The sequence below is a fragment of the Rhamphochromis sp. 'chilingali' genome (genome assembly GCF_963969265.1).
Source record: "Rhamphochromis sp. 'chilingali' genome assembly, chromosome: 18".
Classification (NCBI taxonomy): domain Eukaryota; kingdom Metazoa; phylum Chordata; class Actinopteri; order Cichliformes; family Cichlidae; genus Rhamphochromis; species Rhamphochromis sp. 'chilingali'.
Genome location: NC_137945.1, coordinates 12,722,092 through 12,742,987, shown reverse-complemented (window position 1 = coordinate 12,742,987; position 20,896 = coordinate 12,722,092). Strand labels below are relative to the sequence as shown.

Genomic DNA, 20,896 nt, shown 5'->3' with positions numbered 1-20,896 from the left:
AAATTCAAGAAAACTTGTAATACAAGAGAATACCTGTCAGCATGTCACGAGTCAGTTGAGGCAGATCAGTGAAAATTTACCCTACTCGCTTTTCCAGGTGGGTTAGACTTCGGGATCTTTATATGCAGAGCCTGCCACGACAGAAACAAATGCTGGGATTTTGTTCCCTCCCGCTCTTTGTCATGGTCAGGTTTTTTTTTCTCAGGCAAACTTATTTGTTCTCAACTTTCCCCCACATTTTATGGTCCTTCACATTTATTCCCAGGACATTGCTGTCATCTGTGAGTTCTTGCAACGAGGAGATGATAAATCACTGAAAAATTCAAAAATTGCGACAAAAAAAGTAGCCAGAAACGCACAGGAGGAATTGACTGAATAAGCCAATCACAGTAGAGTACAGGCTCTATAACATTTCCAGCCTACGGCGTAGATTTGACACAGAAGTTTAAGTCTGCTGTTAGCCTCTGTGCTGCTGAGGTCGGCAGCTTCGGATCAGAAGTCTCCGTCCTCCTCCCACTGTTAGATAAAGTCAGTTTTCCTGAGATATTTTGCTTTTCCTGCTAGATATTGTATCATTTTCACAGGATAATTGCAGCGTCAAATGAACAAACAGCAACAGCGCTGTGACGTGTGTGATGTGTGTGTTTCCGTTCAGATCCATGAGACCATCGAGTCCATCAATCAGCTGAAGATCCAGAGGGATTTCATGCTGAGTTTCTCCAGAGATCCCAAGGGCTACATCCAGGACTGGCTCAAATCCCAGAGCCGAGACTTTAAGGTTGCACACTTCTTTTCATATCTATCAAGCCTGCATGTTAGCCGACAGACGTCCTGTGGATGTTGAATGAAAGTGGAAAATAAAAAGCAGAAGAATTCATTAATGAAAATTAAAGAAACTAAAGGGGGCGGGGGGTCATTTAATAGTGATGATTTGTCTTTGGCTGACATTTTAATTGCACTAATGGGTATTCATTTGCTTTATTCAATTAATAACTATAATTACTGTTTAGCAATAAATGCACAAACTAAAAGCCCAAACCCAGCTGGAGTGCCCTCAAGGCTTCAGTTTGGCAGTTTTTGAGATGAACTATCGGGAGAACAAGCGGCTCGATCGCTGCCCGCTGCAGACTTCATAGATTATTTTGTTAATTAATGCTAAAAATAGACCTGCTTGTAACGGCTTCGTTGTCTCTTCGGCCGCAGTTAATGACAGACGTGGTGGGGAACCCTGAAGAGGAGCGAAGGGCGGCGTTCTACCACGAACCCTGGTCCCAAGAGGCCGTCAGCCGCTATTTCTACTGCAAGGTGACTTGCGGACACCTTTACCTGCAAGCTCTGCTTCCATATGTTCGCATGACAGCAGTCAGATTTACCTCCTTCTGCTCTTCCCCGTGACAGATCCAGCAGAGGAGACAGGAGCTGGAACAGGCCTTAGCGGTCCGCAACACCTAAACAAAAGAGGCCCTCCTGGATTCCTGAGTCTGATTTCAGAGAGTGTGTGTGTGTGTGTGTGTGTGTGTGTGTGTGTGTGTGTGTGTGTGTGTGTGTGTGTGTGTGTGTGTGTGTGTGTGTGTGTGTGTGAGGTCATTGCTGATGTCTGGTGATTCCTTAAACCTCTACAGTCTAAAGGAGGCTTCATCTCAGAGGTGACTAATCAATTTCATAGCTGTGTTTTGAAGTGTAATCAGAGGAGGGGTTCACCAGACAGCAGCAGCGTACTGTGGTCCCCCATCTCCTCCACGTCCCGTGTTAGCGCAGGACTGCGAAGGCATCGCGGTTGAAAGCGTGGATTCATCCCCTCGGAGGACGACGCCAGTTTCCGCTCTGTAAATAAACGTCACTAGAAAAGCTCCTTCTCGACCAGCTGCTCGCACGCCACTGTGTTTTCGGATTCTCGTCTCAAGACTGTGCAGTGACAAACGCTCATGACGTAACCCGCTGACACAGTCAGAGCCCCGCGGCTGCTCTGGATGAGTCTTTATTTTGTTTTCGTATTCTTTTTGGAGAGAGTGCTTTTCCTTTGTCCTCGTTAGGGGGAGAGCGTGCTCCAATTGTCGATTAATTACACCAGCAAAGTCGCGACGACAGCGTGACGCACCGGGTGGTTGCACAGGATGCTGCACGTAAACCAGAGGTGTGGATAGAAAAAAAAAGAATAGAAAAAAAAAAAGACTTCTTTTTACAGTAAATTAACCAAACTGAAGTATTATGACATTATCAGCTCCATCTGTTTATACTGTAGTAAGAATAAGTGTTTCGATGAAGGGAAAAAAAACAAACAGTATTGATCCTGAACATAATAATCATAGAGAAACAGATACGCCTCTAAATGTTCCGTCACTCACTGCCTCTTTGTCGCGTCGTACTTTTTGCCCGTTAGCGTCCCGAAGGTTTTACCAAAGGTTGCAGCGAGAAGAGAGAGCGATCACTGAAACAGACGTTGGCAAAATCCCAGACCTGGGTTTAACAGAAACGACTGAATAAATCCAAACACGCCAGAGTATTTTAAAAAAAAGTGCTCCCAAAAGCTTTCCTTAACTCTTGAACTCTTGCATCAGTGAACTTTTAAGCTCAGCTCTGTGGATTTTTGTCTATTTCTGCATTTTTTTATGTTACAAACACACGCATTTAAAAAAAAAGAGAGAGAAATGAATTTCTTTTCTACAGATGTGAATGTAAATATGTTTTTTTTTTCTTCCCCTTAAGAGGGCCAGCTGTACAGTATACGACAGACTATCTGTGTGTGCGCGTGTGTGTGCAAGAGCGTGTGTGTGTGTGTTTGTTTTGGAGGATTTCGGGAGGGGGTGTTGCAGTATGGGAGCTCCATGAGTTTTGAGTTAGTAGGGCAGGAATGTTAGTGTTCTTCTGTGTACTATCTTGGGTTCGGGATGATTTATTTTAGGTCTATCCCGTGTGCATCGTGGGAGCTGGAAGCTGCAACAGAGAGAGAGCCCTCCCTTGCGCTGAGTCTCAGTAGCTGTAACTCGTGATATAATCTGCACCGTTCTCATGTTACACCTGTTTTGTTTTGTTATTGTTTTTTTAAATGACACATGAGTTGTATGTATATGTTGTAATGTCAGGATGGAGGATTTTCTTCTCTGCAGTTTCTAGATTGGGTGGGTTGGGGGGGGGGGGGGACTTCTTTGCACTGTGCTGTAACTCTTTGTCGGGACTCTCTTCGTCACGGTTGAGACCCCTTTTATCATCCCAGCGTACTCAAAAAGGCAATTGGACGATTTCACGATGACCTATGCATGCTCCATGGACGTTCACTATCACTATCACACCTTGCGAGACGGTCTGTGTAAATATGAAAAGCTGGCATACCAGTGTGTGTGTGTGAGAGAGTGTGTGTGACGAGAGCGAGACCCGTCACATTTGTTGAAATGCCTTCTGAAAACCTTTTTTGCCAAAAAAAAAACTACAAAAAAATCCAACATACCCTACCAGCAACTAACTGTAGGTGTGACTTTTCTGAGCGTGTTTTTGTTACTAGGACTAAATTATAACTGCACTCTTTAGAGGAGAAAAAGTAGTCATAGGTAGTATCTCGGTCCTGTGTCTGACCCAGTGATTTTTTTTTTTAAATTTTATTATTATTATGATTTTGTTTTTCTTTGTATGGATGGCCGAGGCCTTCACGTTGCTGTTCACTAGCACCCTCTTGTGGAGGAATCTACGAGCTGCAGCTCCTCGGCTTCAAGCGGCGTCTGATAAAAGTGTTAACAAACTGCTGTGTCTTCTGTCACTAAACCCTGGTGTGCTGTTGACATGTCTGTCTCGATCCGTGCATGTGTTCCCGAAGAGCGGGAGCTGCTCTTTTTCTCTGTTTACACTGTTGTCAGAGGGTCGCCGACAGGAAGGTTATAGTATACATAATGCTGTATATCTGTAAAGAGCAAATCTTGTTTGGTGATTACATACTACAGAAAAAAAAAGGGAAAACAGCTGTGACACTGCGAGACAGCCTGGATGTAAATAAAGAAGCGCTTGCCAAAGTTTGTAAATGACATGAGATCTAATGTGTCTTTTTTTTAACAACTTCATTCACACTCAGTTGACACTTAACCTAACATGGATGTCTTTGGACTGAAGGAGGAAGACTGAGTACCAGGAGAGCAGGGAAACTCCACACTGAAAGGTGCTGGAAACCTTCCTCAGAGTTTGGTCCATGGTTACATGACAGCATCACACAGGTGCTGCACAGCCATGATCAGAATCTCCTGACCCCACCACATCCTTGATCTGGTGACTAGAGCTCATTTGAGTGCAGTGAAACAAAAGTTACTTAGTGAGATGAGTTTAGCATGTGACTCTGTAAAGCTCTCAGACTTTAGGGTTTTACTTAAACGTTTAATTATAGAAATAGCTTTTTGGAGTTAGAAGAAAAGTCTTCAACTCTGTGGTCCATCTGCAGTTTTTTGGCTCAAAGATAAGTGAAACCGTATCGGTTACACTGCGTAGAAACTCAGACTCATTGGTTTGGAGACAAAGGCTGAGATGTTTTGGGCATGAGGAGAGGGATAGTGGATATATCAGAGAAAGGATGTTGAATATGGAGCTACCAGGTGGGAAGAAAATAGGAAGACCACAGAGAAGGTTCACGGATGTAGTGAAAGGACATGGAGAGAGCTGCGGGCTACAGTGAGATGGAGGCAGAAGATCTGCCGTGGCGACTCCCAGAGGTAAACATCAGGAAGAAGATGATTAGGCAAAGAGTTTGTATAAAAGACAAAACTTGCCTTTTAATCATCTGGACTTTCCTTGAACTTTAATCATTATTATTAACATTTTTAAAAGCTAATGGGTAAATATGAAGCGACGCAAAGCTGCCACAGCCTGGTGAGGAGGGATGTGACTACATGACAAAGATGGGCTGAGAGGCAAAACAAAACATTGCACTGTAGTCATTTTGTTGATGGGTAGAAGACCAAATTTCACCTGAATTCAAAATTTTATTAATTTCCCAGCTTGCAGTTGAAGAAAGTGCCTTCCGCTGGGTTTGTGACTTTTTTTTCCAATGATCAGGTTTAGCTGCTGAGTTATTTAAATGTAATTTTTGGCCCTTTGAGAAACTCAAGCTGAGTGCCATTAAGTTCTATTATATTCAATAGAAGGCTGACATCTCTACAGGTGATACATCCAAAATGGAAAGAACTCTAAACTACAGGGCAGAGGAGAAAGGCATGGATTATATGTTAGGGTTAAGTGTCCTTTTAATACTGGCTTAGTGAACAGCAGAGTGATTCTGTATTGTGTGAACTCCTTTGCTTTTCACCCCTGCAATCAAACACTAGCTAATGCACACGTGATCACAGGGAATCCAGTCTCCGTGAGCTCTGTCATTGTAAAAGCCTTTTGAATTTTTCAGTTTCTTCAATTAGCTGCAGAATAAAGCGGGGGGGGAGGAATGCACAGCCCTGCCGTACACTCTGGCTTTGTGCCCTGCCTCATTGGTGGGTTTCGTTTCTTCCATGAGCCAGGCGCTCCTCAGAGGTGGCACACAGGCCTTTTATTGTTCACTGGCCTCACCACGAGGAAGCAGGTGGAGGCGCTTCCAACGGGGAGCTGCAGCAGTGGCTGTAATGCTGACTGCAGCTTTGCTCCCGTCTCAGAAAGAGCTCCTTTAACTCTGCTGCTTCTCTGTTCTCCCGAGCCGACAGGAGAAAGGTGAGTGAAGTAAGCCTTTCAGACCGTTTAACCACCGCCATGTCAAGGTTAACCACCTCAGCCGCTGCAGACCCCAACCCTCCCTCCGGGCACTGAGTTCACCCCCCCCCAAAAAAAAAAAAAAGATGTGCATGCAGAACGCTTGCCAAACCTCAAGGAGGCCCGGGCAGGGGTGGAGATTCACTGACTTAATGCGACGAGCAGGCAGCTTTGGAACAAACTGTTCACTGCCTCTGGGGCTCTCTGTAACGCAGCTTTTGGGAAAACTGAGAACACTACAAGACGCATTATTGTGAATGTGAACACACCATCTTTACTGACCACAGAATCTTTTCTGGCTTTTCTTCAGCTCTGCCAAGCAGACAACAGATACCTCCAGGAATAACTGTCCAAGCACGCTGCGTTTTGACTAATGAGACTGAGCCTTTTACACTGTGAGCTTGAATGAATGAAGCAACAACTCTGAGCAGAAGTATCACTCTTTAATACCTCTTAAAGAGCACAAAGTTTAAAGAAAAGGCAGCTTGTTTCAGTATTACTTAAAAAATCCTCACAAAAGGAAGACTTATGGCTCAAGTTTTTTCCCCCTCTTATTCATTTCTAACAATAAAGGCTTGTGTTAATTTATTATTGTCTTTAAAAAAAACAAAAGAAAAAAAAGGGGGGGCTATAAATATTGTTGTTCGACCGGAATACAAGTAACGGCTTCTCAAAGTGACGTTAACATCAGTAATGGTTCAACAGGTCTGGACAAGACAGGTTTAAAGTTACACAGTCATAAGTCAGAGGGTTTATTTGCAGCTGCTGGAGTGTCAAAAACAGTCCTGACTTCTTTCCACCTTGTTCAGGGGTGAGAATTTCAGTGTGTGGATGCAAGAAGTACCACGTTTAAAAAAAGAAAGAAAGAAAGGAAACAAAAATCACATTCAGTGTCCTTCAGTCCAAGCTCTATGTGCTCTATGTGCTGTTGGCCTGCTCTTGCTCAAACAGAGCCATGGCTAGATGCGAGCGTGACCCCAGACCCTCCAGGTTGCTGAGAACACAGCGGTGGTAGATGTCCTCGCTGAAGCGGGGATTGCACATCCGCCGCACGTATTTCTGAATCAGCGCCGGCTCTACTGCTCTGAACACATGCAGGCCCGAGTAACGGACAAAGATGTCGTACACGTCCATGCTTTCCAGGAGCTCCTCGTTATCCAGGATGTCGGCAGCCATCTTCGTCCGTGCGGTCATGTAGTCGGCGTTGTAAAAGCAGGCCTCGTCGAAGACGTGCCGGTCAAAGTGGCCGTCTCGCAGTGACTCCGAAGCAGCGGAGGAGGAGGCAGCAGAGGGCTGCTGGTCACGGTAGAGGACGGCTGGGTTGTACTCCTGGAAGTGGATGGGGAAGAAGACTTGCCAATTGCTGATGGAATTCATTCTGCAGCGGTTCAGGAAGTCAGCGTTGACCTCTGTCCAAACGCTGGCCAGGAAAAATAGTGTGTCCACCGGGTGCTTCTTGGAGATGATGTCCATTAGCTTGACCTGCGAGGGCACCTCGGTCTTCACACTGATCCAGGGGATCTTCACGTCTCCGTAGCGTTTCTCCACTTCCCCAATCATAGCCTTGACGCCAGCAAACACGTCAGTCTGACTGACTCTCTGCGCATCGAAAGGATCGTAGATGAACAAGAACGTGAGTAAAACATTGTCATGGGTGTCCAGAGTGTTCATCACGTACATGTCCAGGAAGTTCCCAACATAGTCCTGATCCTGGGCGGTGACAGGCAGGATGACCTGCACCCGTGTCGCTTCTGTCACATAAGGCATGGGAATAATCTCAACTGAACTTAGAGGTCGCAGCAGGTTGACTCGTTTGGCAATGACCTGGCTGTGGCCTTTCTGGGTGTAGGCCTCCAGCGCGAGGTCCAGTATATACTCCATACCACGTGTGGGATCAAAGCGACGGTACCCATTAAGCAGACGCCTCTTGCGGAACCGTAGCTGTGGCTGGTAGCGCTCGTTGAGACGCTCGACCGCAATCTCTAGAATTGCATTGACGTCTGCGCGGTTGACACCTCTCAACTCACATTTGGGGGAGCCATCGACGCAGGAGTAAATGTGCTCTTCCGTAAAGTACTCCCAGTTTATGACCTCAAAACGCGTCCTGGGTTTGAAGGGAGGGTTGATTCCTATCGGCCACGTCACTCCAGCCTTGCCCTCTGGTGTCAGGTCACTCAGGTTACTGATCTGCATCTGATGAGTGCACACAAAAATTTGAAATGCATCAGAGGTGTCTAGCAATATGTCACCTACAGCCAAAATGCAGGAGATAAGAGCTTCAAAATTCTCAAAATATAAATGAAACATTCTTCCTTTATTAGCAGAGCATACAGGAAAAGAATTCACAGCAACCCAACTATCACTAAAGATAATCAACATAACTGACAGGTGACACAGATCATGTAAATGTTAATTAAAAGTGTGCTTCATGACATAACCTGATATGTTTAACATCCTCAGTGACAGGCTGTTAAACCCACAGGGGAACGCTGTATTGTTGTGATAAAACCTGCTTCCTATAAAGTTGTTGTCTTGCGTGAGGAATGTAGGGAGTTAGACTGGATCATTTCTCCAGCAAAAGAGAAAACACGAGTTGACAAGATGAGCAACTAACATCTATTTATGTCCTTTGAAAATGCAGCCCCTTTCCCCCGTGGTTCTTTTATATGACCTGCAGAAAAGAAGATGGTAAGAACATGTTGGGCAAAGTATCTAAGATGGGCAGACACTTGTCATCAACATCCTTGTCTAAGCCAAGTCTTTTTACGGCCCTTCCCTCACAGTTTTTTCCATCACAGTCGAGCGAAGTTGATTTGGAAAAGGATGTCACAGGTCATTTTTTTGATTATCCATCTGATTAAGGAAGAGAAACAGGGAGGAAATGCCAAATTACACATTAACCGAACTGAAAACAGTTTATGGAGTGATGAATCCAAATTTGACATTTTTGGTTTAAATCATTGTCAATATATACAGACTGCATTTCAGCCAGTGGTGTTGGAGATCTTGTCAAATCATGAACACAAAAAAGTACCATCAGATTTTGATCCACCATACAGTATCATGTGGAAAATATCTAATTGGCAGCAGTTTGGGTTTTTCAGCATGACCATGATTCCAACCACACTGTAATTGAATTAAAAGCATTAAAAGCCATTAGAATTGTACAAACTCTGTTTTTGCCTTATACTATATTTCCATGTATGTTTGCATGCTGCAGTATTTCCCACTTTTGTAGTAAACTGTAAGTAAATGAATGGTGGCTTAAAACGTTTGCACAGTACTGTACTGTATCAAGTGTTCCTTGCGCTTTAACCAGTATACACAAAAATTAGCTATAACAATAAGTTATGTCTAATAAAGTCATGACTTATTTTATAGCTCTGTGGTGCGGTAAGCTATATTTAACCTTAAGTCAAAACAACTCTAATGAACTGTCATTAGCAGCTACTTTAGTTACATAAGGTTTCTCAGGCAGATCATACTCGGCACAACACCACATCCCTTCTCTTGGTTTTCTGGCATATAAATATTGTTTCAGTCAGGAATTACTGACTCAGGTCCTGAAGAGGGTGTGGTGAAATAAGAACAAACTGTATACTAAATTTTGACTAAGAAGTGATGAGTCAGGCAGAAAAAAATGTTTATAGGAGCGAAAAACAAAACCTGTATTACAAACCTGCAGCTGCTGGATCTGCAGGTAAGTCCATTCTAGCTCAATGTGGCTGAAGCGTTTGTGCAGTCGATACATGAGATTTGGGTCAGACACAGGATGCACTGTGAAGGCATTTTTAAACTCTGGGCTATCTTCACGCTCTGGGTCTGCATTTTTCCCAAGCTCAAAATAACGGTAGGTCATCTCCTGCGAAAAACATGCACATATAAATATTAATATAGCGGACAATCCTCCTACTGATTAAGCTACTTATTTCAAAGTCTGTGTTTTTACCTGGTGCACTTCCACACAACTCATACCCAGGTAGTCGATAATACAGCGGCCCAGCCACTCATCAGGCCTCACGCTGAGGATGTCATTGCGGCAGGTGTCGAGATGGGGCTGCAGACGGGCCAGCAGACTGCGGGACAGCAGGTAGCCATAGCCTCCGTGGCAGTAACGTGCCTTCTCCTCACCACCGATGAACTCCTCTGCCCTGCCCATATACAGGTCCTGACCTGCGCTGAGGTGGCCCACCAGCTCCGACAGCCGATCCGCCTGCATGTACGTGTCATCCTGGGCTAATAGGAACCAGTCGTATTCCGAGCCGTAGTGCTGGTGGAGGTGGCGTACCGTCTCATACATCAGCCACACCGGGCGATCGTCGCCATGGGCAACCACAGTCATCCCGTGAGGCACCTTGGGGCTGCGCAGGCCTGTGAAGAAGAAGGTCCGGTGGAAGTGGTGGGCAACTGTGCGGTTCACCGCTACGGCCAGCGTGTTGAGGGTGGCCCGAGAAGTGAGCACGCCCACCAGGAGTCGCTCTCTGATGCCCAGTTCAGTGTGGATGTATCGTGTTCTGAAGAAAGAGGGCAAAGAGGGAGCAATTACAGCAAACAGCAAGAACACCGATGCATAAAAAGTATCTTCTCATAAGTGTGAACTTGTTTCCATCACAAGATACTAATGTGATGCAGATACTAAGTGGCTGTGAAATAAAAGATAATTGGATAGAAATGTTTGTGTAGGTGGTGTCTTTTTGGATTTAAAGAAGGAATTTGATACCAAGTTATTTTATCTGAATTGGCACTATATATATATATATATATATATATATATATATATATATATATATATATATATATAATTTTTCTGCAGAAAATGTTAATTATGCTATGGATGTTATCAAATCTCCTTTTTTTGCGTGTTCTACAGGAGTCCCACACTTCTCCGTACCAAGTCCCCTTTTATTATCACTTTATAGCAATAATCTACCTATTGTATCCCAAAATGTTAATATCCAAATGTATGCAGATGATCCCTGGAAAGCATCCTTGACTCCTTCACTTCTAGGAATGGCTTGGTAAATCATACATTTTATTAAGTAGTAAAAATGAGCATGCATGATGTTTTCAAAAGAACCAGTAAATGAGCTGAAATAACACTATATAAAATATATATTTTTGCAATGATGTCAGTGGTATTTTTAAGCCTTTTATGGGCAGTATTTTCTGTGGGGGCATTTACACACAACTATATCTAGAGAACTACTTAAGCTATGTCAGTTAAGTTTTGAGGTCCTGCTACTTTAAGGAGTTTCAAAAGAGTAGCTAAAGTTCCACATAAAATTCTAAAAGTTTGAATTTGCTTGAAATTCATCATCTCTGTAAAAAGAACAAATTCAATGATAGTAGGATTAAATTTGTACACAAAATCCCATCGATGAGGTGTTCTATTATATCTCCCCCCTCCAAAATTGGCAACCCTGCTAAATAATGACAATAATAATTACAGTGCTTCACAACAGAAAAAAGGAAAAAAGCAAATGAAACATCAAATTGAACGTAAATATCAATAATTAAAGAGGATTGATAGAAATAAAAAGTGTAAGCACAGGAGAGGCCTGCTTTTAAAAATATGTCTGTAAGAAGCATTTGTAAGACCACAGTGAGCTGGCCAATCAGATCTCATCTGGGAGATTATTCCAAGGAATGGTTGTACTGACAGAGAAAACCTGATCATCCTTATGGGATGACTATCAGAGCCAGTAGAAATAAATAAAAAAGATAAGAAATAAAATTGAAAAAAGAAAATGGATGCAATCTTTTGCATCAGTGAGTTTTCTGAAGGAATTTGTGGCATAATCTGTAATCTACAGGCCACTTATTCTCTCTACCCCCCTCAGTGCAATGAGAGCATTGCAGGGGGGAATTAAATGTAAGAATGTAAAATGGGGAATTAACTAAATGCAAATCCACACTGTGTGGAAAAAGTCTCCAGCTTCTTTCAATTAAAAGTCGAGCAATGCTTCCTGTGATCCTTCTTTAAGCACCTGGAAACAGGGACCATACCTCCCGCACTTACCTGAGGACCTTCTTGTGCGGCTTGTTTGGGTCCTTGTGATAGGGCACTATGCGTGGCTGAAAGTCTGCGTCTCCAGCTCCATCTCTTGAATCTCTGTGGCCCTCTCCCCCACCCAAAAACCGCCTGCCATTGCCCAGCTCATCTCCACAGGAGTCCTCCGTGTCTCCTTGGGTCCAGGACACCATCAAAAGGCTCAGACTGCATCCAAGAGACAGCCCCAGGATAAGGGGTAAAGCAGGCCTGAACAGGGCCAAAAATGAGGAGAGACGCATCCCTGGCAGTTATGAGCTACACTTATTGTGGCTGTGCTGGGAAAAATTTTTTAAAAAAATCCCAACAACAAAAAACTAGAGCACTGATAGTGCCAACACTCCTGCCATATGTTAACACGTCTTTGATAAATCTGAACCGAAATGAGTAAAGAAAATGACAGAAAACTGGCTTAAAATTAAAGTCTGTTCCCAGTCCCTTTCAGCGAGGTAGTGAAGTTTCTACTCAGCCTATAACGAATGATTAAATCTAAACGTTACATGTTACAGCACTTTTTAAATGTTTTTTTTGTTTGACAAATGCAAGAAATGTCGTTTTTAATCCAACGTCACAACGGAAGATGACCAAACTGTAAAGCTACCGGAATGAAGCACTTTGTTCATCTGAAAGATGAAATGCATACAGATATTTTCGCATGATTAACAGTCATTGCGAGTCAAAATTTTAAGATAACAAAAAGGGAAGAAAAACTCAGAAATGTCGTTGTCATAAAAATTGTGTAACGTTACTCTGGTGGTTTTTTAACCGTTACCTTAATTAGCTTAACTAGTTTGGGATGGCGTTAGCTAGAAGCCAAAGTCAGCTAACTAATGCAGCTAGACGATGAACTAGTAAAGTTAACAGTTTATCTGGTTACCAGTAATAAAAGACAACCCGAAGCGAGAATACTCGGAAGTATGAACTCCACAGTATCGTTTTCCACCAGAGGAAAGCATTAGGGAGCCGAGCTAGCGAGCTAGCGTCGAGTCCGTTGTTTCCGTACACAAACGACGATCCATCTCCACGAATGCTGACTCGAAGGAGATCCCATGTAACACAGCTCATACCGGGGGGGAAAGCTACGAAGCACAGCCGTGCACATTGTCGCCCATCTCCGTCAGTTTCCTGACTTCCTCAAAAAATCCGAGTGCCACACAGACAGCGCTGAAACAGCGTCCCTCTTCAACCTCATCACCGACCGCCGAGTGCTGCCGCAGCATCACCCCCCGACTGAGCAGCTACCGGCAGATCTCTTCTTAGTGAAAGCAGTACTTAAAAATAAATTCCTCCTAGAAAATCACATTGAACGCACGAATGTGTTAGATACGTATCAACACAACATCTTAGTGATAAGAGGGCAAAAGAAGCCTTACTAGGATGGCAAAACCTCATAAATACAATATCTACCCATTAGTCAGTGCCAGTTTTCAACTCATAAGCCGTCTCTTTAGTTCTACCTAAAAAATATATAAATTTGGCTTATTTAGTAGTTAATTTAAGGTTCAGTTGATGGGTAAAGGGACATTTTTACTGCAGTCCCACGAGAAGAGGAGGGAACTTACATCTTCACCGCCCTCCTTGACCATATATGGTCCGTCTGGCGGCTTGGCGAGCGGCTACATCCACCCGGCGAAAGTGGACACGAGACTGTCGGTGTGTTCAGGAGAACAGTGGTTCATTATTTAGGTAAGAGAGGGAATAACACTGTATGAGAGCTGCCACGGTTGTATGACATGTAAGCTGTTTTATTTTAAGATAAACACAGATGTGGGGGTGAGCTCTAGTTAGCCGATTTGAGAGTTTTTCGAAGCTACTTGGGGCCCTGCGTCAAGTTAGCTTTAGCTGCTCAGGCCTGGCTACCGTTGTTAGCTTAGCTAAGGGGCTAACGCGCTAAATAGCCGGCTTATAAAAACTATTACGATTTACTTTTTATGTTTGACACTCTGGGCTCCTTAGACCATGATATTTATTATGGTTGGTTAACTGTGAAATGACAAAGTGTGACGTGTAGGCTGCTAACAGCTATGCTATCATGCGTTATACCGCAAAAAGCCCAACGTGCGGGCAGGTGGGACTGAAAGGAAACAAAATGCGGGTTTGGGGAGTGAGCATTATCCCCGCTATTACTGTCATTTAGTTGTCCTTAGACATTTTAGGCCTTTATACTCAAAGTTAGCCTACTTTTTAATGTAATCTGTAAAATGGTGTTATACGGTGAGTTCAATTACCGGCACATTTTTAACATTATGGTAAACAGGCAAGTGTACCGAGGTTGGTCCTGGCGCCTCATTATGTAAGCGATTAGTCATTTTTACCCTTATTTATATTCTGACATTTAACTGGTAGACTAAGACCAATTGGAAAATTGAGAAACCGTTAAACAACCTATGATCACGATTCTCCTGACACACTGCGATTCTATTTTGGTCTTAGTTTCTTCTTCATCCATATCATTTCTGTGTTTTTCTTTTCCTATAATGTAGCACTGCACAACCATGCCGTCTGACCTGGCTAAGAAGAAAGCAGCAAAGAAGAAGGAGGCTGCCAAAGCTCGCCAGCGCACCAAGAAAACTGAAGAAGTAAATGGGGAGAGTGAACAACAAGAGGCCCAGCTTAATGGAGCAGAGAGCAATGGTGAGAAGATGACTGAGGAAAAGCACTGATTGCTCACTGGATTTGTCAGCCTGTGGTAAATTTTCTAACTGAAGCTCTCTTGTTTTCTTTAAATATATTTGATAGGTGTTGAAAATTTGACAAAGGAGCTGGATGAGTTTGAGCTGCGGAAAACGGAGGCCCGGGCAGTGACGGGTGTTCTTGCCTCCCACCCTAACAGCACTGATGTCCATATAAGCAGCCTGTCGCTCACCTTCCATGGTCAAGAGCTGCTTGCAGACACCAGCCTGGAGCTGAACTCAGGCAGACGCTATGGCCTCATTGGTCTTAATGGCACAGGTAACTAATTTATCCTGGAGCAGTATGTTTCTATTAAGACTTTAAACACACAGACATTAGAAACCAAAAGGAAAACCCCCCCCAGCTGTTTCAAAACCTAGTATTTCATTTGGCCATCTGGCCCTTTAGGCCAAAGGGAAAAACCTGAATAACTGATGATATTAAAGGGTTCATATTACAGGAATTATATAAAGTTGACATTAGGCTTCAACCAATGACAGGGAAATGACAACATGAAATGGTTGGAACCCAAATTAAACCTTCCTGAGTTTTAAGGATTTGAAGCAAGTACCAATGAGAGAAAGATGCTGGTGACTGACACCTCAGATGGAAGGGTGTAAAAGCATTAGAAAGTTGAAGCAGAAATCTTGGCAGCTTTATGGCCCACCTGAGGCCCATGGGAGTGGCCAGTAGGGAATCTCTTATCAACACTGGTTCTGCTACACTTCCTTGTGTAGCTTGCATTTGTCAAATGTTCTTATATCACATCCCACAAAACATTTTTCTCTCTATTATTTATTTATTTATTTATTTATTTTCCCGTTTTCTGCCAGGAAAATCCATGCTGTTGTCAGCCATCGGACATCGTGAGATTCCCATTCCAGAGCACATAGATATTTACCACTTGACCCGAGAGATGGCCCCCAGCGAAAAGACTGCTCTGCAGTGTGTCATGGAGGTGGATGAACAGAGGATCATGTTGGAGAAGGAGGCAGAAAGACTTGCCCATGAAGACTGTGAGTGTTCAAATAAACTGCAGGAAGTTGAAAAATCTCTCTAATTATGCTTTAGCTATATTATAAATGCCTTTTTTTTTTTTTTTTTTTTTTTTTTTTTTTTTTTGTAAACAGCTGAGTGTGAGAAGCTGATGGAGCTGTATGAGCGTCTGGAGGAGCTGGATGCAGACAAGGCGGAGATGCGAGCCTCTCGGATCCTCCACGGTTTGGGTTTCAGCACTGCGATGCAGCAGAAGAAACTGAAGGACTTCAGTGGAGGGTGGAGGATGCGTGTTGCTCTGGCCAGGTAGACACAGCTCGTATAGTACTGTACCACTGAGTTACGGTCATCCTCGTCTCTCCAGCTTTCGACTGATCCTGTGTCCCTTGTCCAAATGACAGAAAAACGCACACGATAAAAGCAAACTGTAGCATTGTGTCCTGACTTCCCACTTTAGTTTCCTGTATGGTAGATACAGGAAACTAAAGTGGGCATAAGTTATAATTTCCTCTGTGTAGTCACGATAACCAATACAGGGAGGGGAATGAGGTGATAATGTATCCATTAAGGTAGCAGTATGAACCCTTTGTGATGTGTAACGTGTTGCCCTAATACAAGAAACGCAACAGTGGTCTCAGTAGATCTGGTGTGAGTGACACAGACTGGGGACTATCATGTTTCTAGCATCTCCGGTTTGACAATGGAATCATTTGGATGACTAATAGGGTATTGGCATGATAGCCAGAGTGGTATTAAGTCCTAACATTTCAGTCTGTTTTGTGTAAAATATCTCTCCTGTCTCTCGATCTTCATTGTGCCCTGCCTATACAATATTGTGTTATAATGTAGAGAGGAGATAAACTAGTGTGAAATTGATATTCAAATTCATTATAATATTGAACCAAAACGAACAATCCTATTGTTTTGCTCATTTCATAATAAAGGTGCTTCAAGAACACATTTCATATTACTTGTGTGTGCACTCAGACACAGTTGCTGGAGTTGGATATATGTCCTGGTGTAAATCTCAAAGTACAGAAAGACCAATTAAAGATCTTTGATCCTGAAGATCTTCATCCATCGCACACAAAGCACAGGGATTTTTGTAATTTTAAAATGTGAAAGCACAAGCATTCAAGACTAGTTCTGAGCTTTAGATTTGAGGAGTTAATCTAAACAAACTATCAGTATTGCTTTAAATTCAGCTGTTTGACATATTTGTAGGGCTTTGTTCATCAAGCCCTTCATGCTGCTGCTGGATGAGCCCACTAACCACTTGGACCTGGATGCTTGCGTGTGGTTGGAGGAGGAGCTTAAGTCGTAAGTTTTCCCTCTGCTTCCTTCATTTAAGTCGGATATGGATTAAGACTCATTTTTGATCAACTTGATGGTTTTTGTCAGGTTTAAGCGAATCCTCGTGCTCATCTCACACTCTCAAGACTTCCTGAACGGTGTGTGTACCAATATCATCCACCTGCATCAGAAGAAACTGAAGTACTACACGGTAAGGGCATGCAGCTGAAGTGACTGCCAGAAAAGAAAACACCCTGAGCATGCTTTGTAGGCTTCCAAGTATCATGAATAGATTGCTATACATGTAATCACATAATGCTGAATAAGGAAACCAGAGGCAGGCTATTACTAAATATATGTGTGCCACCCTGTTGGATGACAGTGCAAATCTATTTTCATTATAAGGGTAACTATGACCAGTATGTGAAGACCAGACAGGAACTGGAAGAGAACCAGATGAAGCGCTTTAACTGGGAACAGGACCAGATAGCACACATGAAGGTAAAAAAGGGACATCATGTGGCCACGTGTCACTGCCTGATTGGTACAGAGACTTAGGCATCCTTTTATGAAGCAGTTACTGTTGCTATAGCCACACAGTAACATTTGCACTCAATTATCTTTTTTGTATCCCAATTTTCTAGAACTACATAGCCAGGTTTGGTCACGGCTCTGCAAAACTGGCACGACAAGCACAGAGCAAAGAGAAGACTCTGCAGAAGATGGTTGCATCAGGCTTGACTGAAAGAGTCGTGAATGACAAGGTACAGTAACTGTGGCCTATTAAATTTCATCTCTTTTTTTTTTTCTCTTTTTTTTAACTTAATAGTATCAGTTCACAACAATGGTTGTCACAAGCCAGTTTAAACTGTAAAGAGCCTGAAATATCGGGGAGAGAACCCAGTCAATCAGATTATTCTTGGAGCTCCAATTGGTGACAGTGGGAAGGAAGAAGTTCCCTTTAACAGGAAGAGGGTTTCCTGAATCTAATATGAGAGCTGATTTGACAAGAGGGAATGTTTTGCCTCCTATTCTACAACCTTTGAAACTGTTGCTCATCTTGCAGCCAGGCAGTTGTTTTTCCAACTTCTGGATCAGTAATGTATGTGTTTTTTAGGGACTGTGGTTAGTGGTGAAACCTACCAACTTAGCAGTAACCCTTCCTGTTTCCCACAGACTCTGTCATTTTATTTTCCTCCCTGTGGGAAGATTCCTCCTCCTGTTATCATGGTTCAGAATGTGAGCTTCAAGTACAGTGAGAATACAGTGAGTATAATGCATTTATATTTTCCCCTCCTTTTAAAATATGGATTTATTTGGCACACTTAGTGATTTTTGTTTCCTTTAGCCGTACATATATAAAGACCTGGAGTTTGGTATTGACTTGGACACGCGAGTGGCTCTGGTGGGACCCAATGGAGCTGGGAAATCTACACTTCTGAAGCTGCTTATGGGAGAGGTAAGGCATCTTTATCATCAGCTTAGATCTACTCCCAGTTGATTTCAGAGTGATGAGGTTTATTCTCTTGTCTCTGTAGCTCCTACCTACTGATGGTATGATCCGCAAACATTCTCATGTCAAGATTGGCAGATATCACCAGGTAAAACAAATCTTTTGAACATACTGCACAGGCTCCATCTGATTCATGGCGTTAGACACTGGTGGTGGCTGGTACAGTTAAAGATAAACGTGTGGGTTTTTAAAATTTTCTCTATAGCACCTGACTGAGCAGCTTGAGCTGGACTTGTCTCCTTTGGAGTACATGATGAAGTGTTTCCCTGAGATCAAAGAAAAGGAGGAGATGCGGAAGATCATCGGTCGCTATGGTCTAACTGGGAAACAGCAGGTAGGAAGGGGATACTTTCCCAGAACTACTATTAATTTTGTCTCCTCTCTACCATTCTAACATTTGAAACATCTTCCAGGTCAGTCCGATCAGAAATTTGTCAGATGGTCAGAAGTGCAGAGTGTGTTTTGCTTGGCTGGCCTGGCAGAACCCTCATATGCTGTTCCTTGACGAGCCTACTAATCACCTGGATATCGAGACTATTGATGCATTGGCAGAAGCGATCAACGAGTTCGAGGGTGGTATGATGCTAGTCAGCCACGACTTCAGGCTAATTCAGCAGGTATGGACTGATCACTTAAAGCAATCAATTAGACCTTGATTAGAAGTGTCGCTGTACTAATGGTCTCCCTTCCTGCAGGTGGCTCAAGAGATCTGGGTCTGTGAGAAGCAGACCATCACAAAGTGGAACAGAGACATCCTGGCATACAAAGAGCATCTGAAATCAAAGATCGAAAAACAGCAGGCACATGACATCTAGAGGAGCTTCATGCTGAGCCACTCCTTTATCTCATCACAGATTTGACCTGCGAACTCCTGAAGGGATGAGCAGGAAACGTCCAAGCCAGAACTAAAACGGTCTCTTGTACATGTTGTACTGTATTTCCATCGGTTTGACAGTGCTGCACCGTGCTGAACATGACCCAAACCCCCTCCGCTGTTCTCTGATTGGCTGATTCACCCGAAGCATCTCGGTGCATTTTGGAATGCATTCCATTGTGCTGTCTTCATAGGAAAGTTTTATTTTTCCACGTTCTGTTTATCCCAACATGTATGCAGCAGCTTTTAGGTCATATATTTAAAAAATGACTTCTTTCTCCCCCCATGTAAAATTACAGTTCTGCCTTATTTAACAATGTAATGCAATAAGTTTGTCTGAATAAACGGAACATTAAAAAACAGCAACTTCCTTTGAGAAGACTTTATTGTTAATTGTAACGAATACAGTGTTTGTATCCAAAAAAACCAAAAGCTTTTAAGGAAAATAAACTATTTTACATATGTGTAAACAGGGGGGAAAAAAGCTTGGAAGGGATTAAAGAAGTTGCTTTGGGTCCTGAGTGAGCCCCATGGCTGCATAGATATGTTATATTACAGCCATTACACTGCACTGAATGAGGCTCACTGATGTAGCAGAAAATGGCTAAACTTTCCAAAAAACAAACAAACCCTAAAACATTGGCATAATTGATAATAAGAGGGCTACTTATAAAAGAAAGCGGAGGTCAGTGCATTACCAGGATGCAGCTAAAATAACTAGTTTCAGGTGATGAGAGCTAACATCCATGCAGGCTGAGTTATAAAAACCTTGACTTCAGTGTTTTTACCTTTTTAAATGTGGGTTGTTTTTTTTGTTTGTTTGTTTTTAGCTTAAAGCTGCGTTCACATCAAATTTAGCCATCCAATTTTTAGGCTAATTCCAGTATTCTACACTGTATGGTGGCTCATTTTTATTAAACTCTTGCCTAATCACAACTAACAATACAAATACTACTTTCAAACGGTCAAGCTAAAAAAAAAACTCAATTACTTCTACTGGTACATCCAGTATGACTTGAATACAGCTTCAAAATTAAAGAAAGTTAATTTCAACGCAGATAATCAGTGGAAGACATTTATCTGCCTTCATGTCCCTCTAAAACATTTGAACCGTGTTTGGTTTAACTGGCTATTTGTTGTTTAGATTCTCATTTAATACCTTAGATAAAGTCTGTTAGTCATCGCATGCTGTTGTACATTCCCAGCATAAAGTATATTTCTGCCACTTGGCTCCAACCTGATGTCTGTAATGCGAAGCTTCAGGGTTACAAAGATGCTTCCTTCTTACTGGGGTGACATGATGCAGGCCTTACCCGACAGAGCTATAATACTAAAAAGTTTAATAACTTACAGCCATTTTTTTCATCCTGGGTTAAGAGGGGCTAAACTACAGTAATATAGTAGTGTTGCTTTGGCTGGAGACGCTGTGTGGTTGTTTTTTTTCCTTCACATTCTTCTAGCATTACATTTTTACCATCTTCATAAAACATGTCACTCTGCTGCCAGGACACCCATCCATATTTCACAGCCACGTGAACGTGCTTATGTCGAGACAGACACATCCTGGGTGGACTTCTCCAGTTAACAACCACCTTCTTGTGATCATTTAGCCTGACTGCTGGCGCAAAGTGAAGCCAGATAAGGAAAAGATCTCCGGGGGTATGTTGAAGCTGCTTCGTAGTACAGGCCCCTGGAGAAACACAGGTTGCTCCAACCTGTAAAGCTGCGCATAAAGCTATAAAGTTTTTCAGGTGGCGTTTGGGGCTGCAGAGTATTAAATAGTGAT

At 42.9% G+C, this 20,896-nt stretch overlaps 3 protein-coding genes across 8 annotated transcripts in view; 2 read left to right on the top strand and 1 right to left on the bottom strand.

Annotated features, from left to right (window-relative positions):
- smarcd3b (SWI/SNF related BAF chromatin remodeling complex subunit D3b) overlaps positions 1–4,013 on the top strand; it is a 63,312-nt gene extending 59,299 nt beyond the window's left edge. For all 5 annotated transcript variants that reach the window (XM_080864626.1, XM_080864628.1, XM_080864627.1 and 2 more), the window contains 3 exons: positions 656–778; positions 1,204–1,305; positions 1,399–4,013. In XM_080864626.1, the coding sequence (XP_080720752.1) occupies positions 656–778; positions 1,204–1,305; positions 1,399–1,452 (279 nt within the window). In that variant the 3' untranslated portion in view covers positions 1,453–4,013. The remainder of the gene's footprint in view (positions 1–655; positions 779–1,203; positions 1,306–1,398) is intronic.
- Positions 4,014–6,308: 2,295 nt separating this feature from the next.
- On the bottom strand, positions 6,309–13,196 carry chpf2 (chondroitin polymerizing factor 2). Its single transcript, XM_080864409.1, has 4 exons — positions 11,732–13,196; positions 9,662–10,226; positions 9,392–9,574; positions 6,309–7,905 (listed from the first exon to the last, which is right to left on the bottom strand). The coding sequence occupies exons 1-4, from the start codon at positions 12,001–12,003 to the stop codon at positions 6,631–6,633; spliced, it is 2,295 nt and encodes a 764-aa protein (XP_080720535.1). The 5' UTR covers positions 12,004–13,196; the 3' UTR covers positions 6,309–6,630.
- A 111-nt stretch (positions 13,197–13,307) lies between these two features.
- On the top strand, positions 13,308–19,472 carry LOC308385475 (ATP-binding cassette sub-family F member 2). 2 transcript variants are annotated; one of them, XM_080864410.1, is made up of 15 exons: positions 13,308–13,447; positions 14,245–14,395; positions 14,501–14,713; positions 15,268–15,450; positions 15,565–15,736; positions 16,655–16,750; positions 16,832–16,934; positions 17,129–17,224; positions 17,368–17,487; positions 17,900–17,989; positions 18,072–18,182; positions 18,262–18,324; positions 18,442–18,570; positions 18,650–18,853; positions 18,932–19,472. In XM_080864410.1, exons 2-15 carry the CDS (start codon positions 14,257–14,259, stop codon positions 19,049–19,051), a joined length of 1,839 nt encoding a protein of 612 aa, XP_080720536.1. In that variant the 5' UTR covers positions 13,308–13,447; positions 14,245–14,256; the 3' UTR covers positions 19,052–19,472. The 2 variants fall into 2 exon arrangements, with proteins under 2 accessions (XP_080720536.1, XP_080720537.1); XM_080864411.1 differs by having other exon boundaries at positions 13,394–13,496.
- The last annotated feature ends 1,424 nt before the right edge of the window (positions 19,473–20,896 follow it).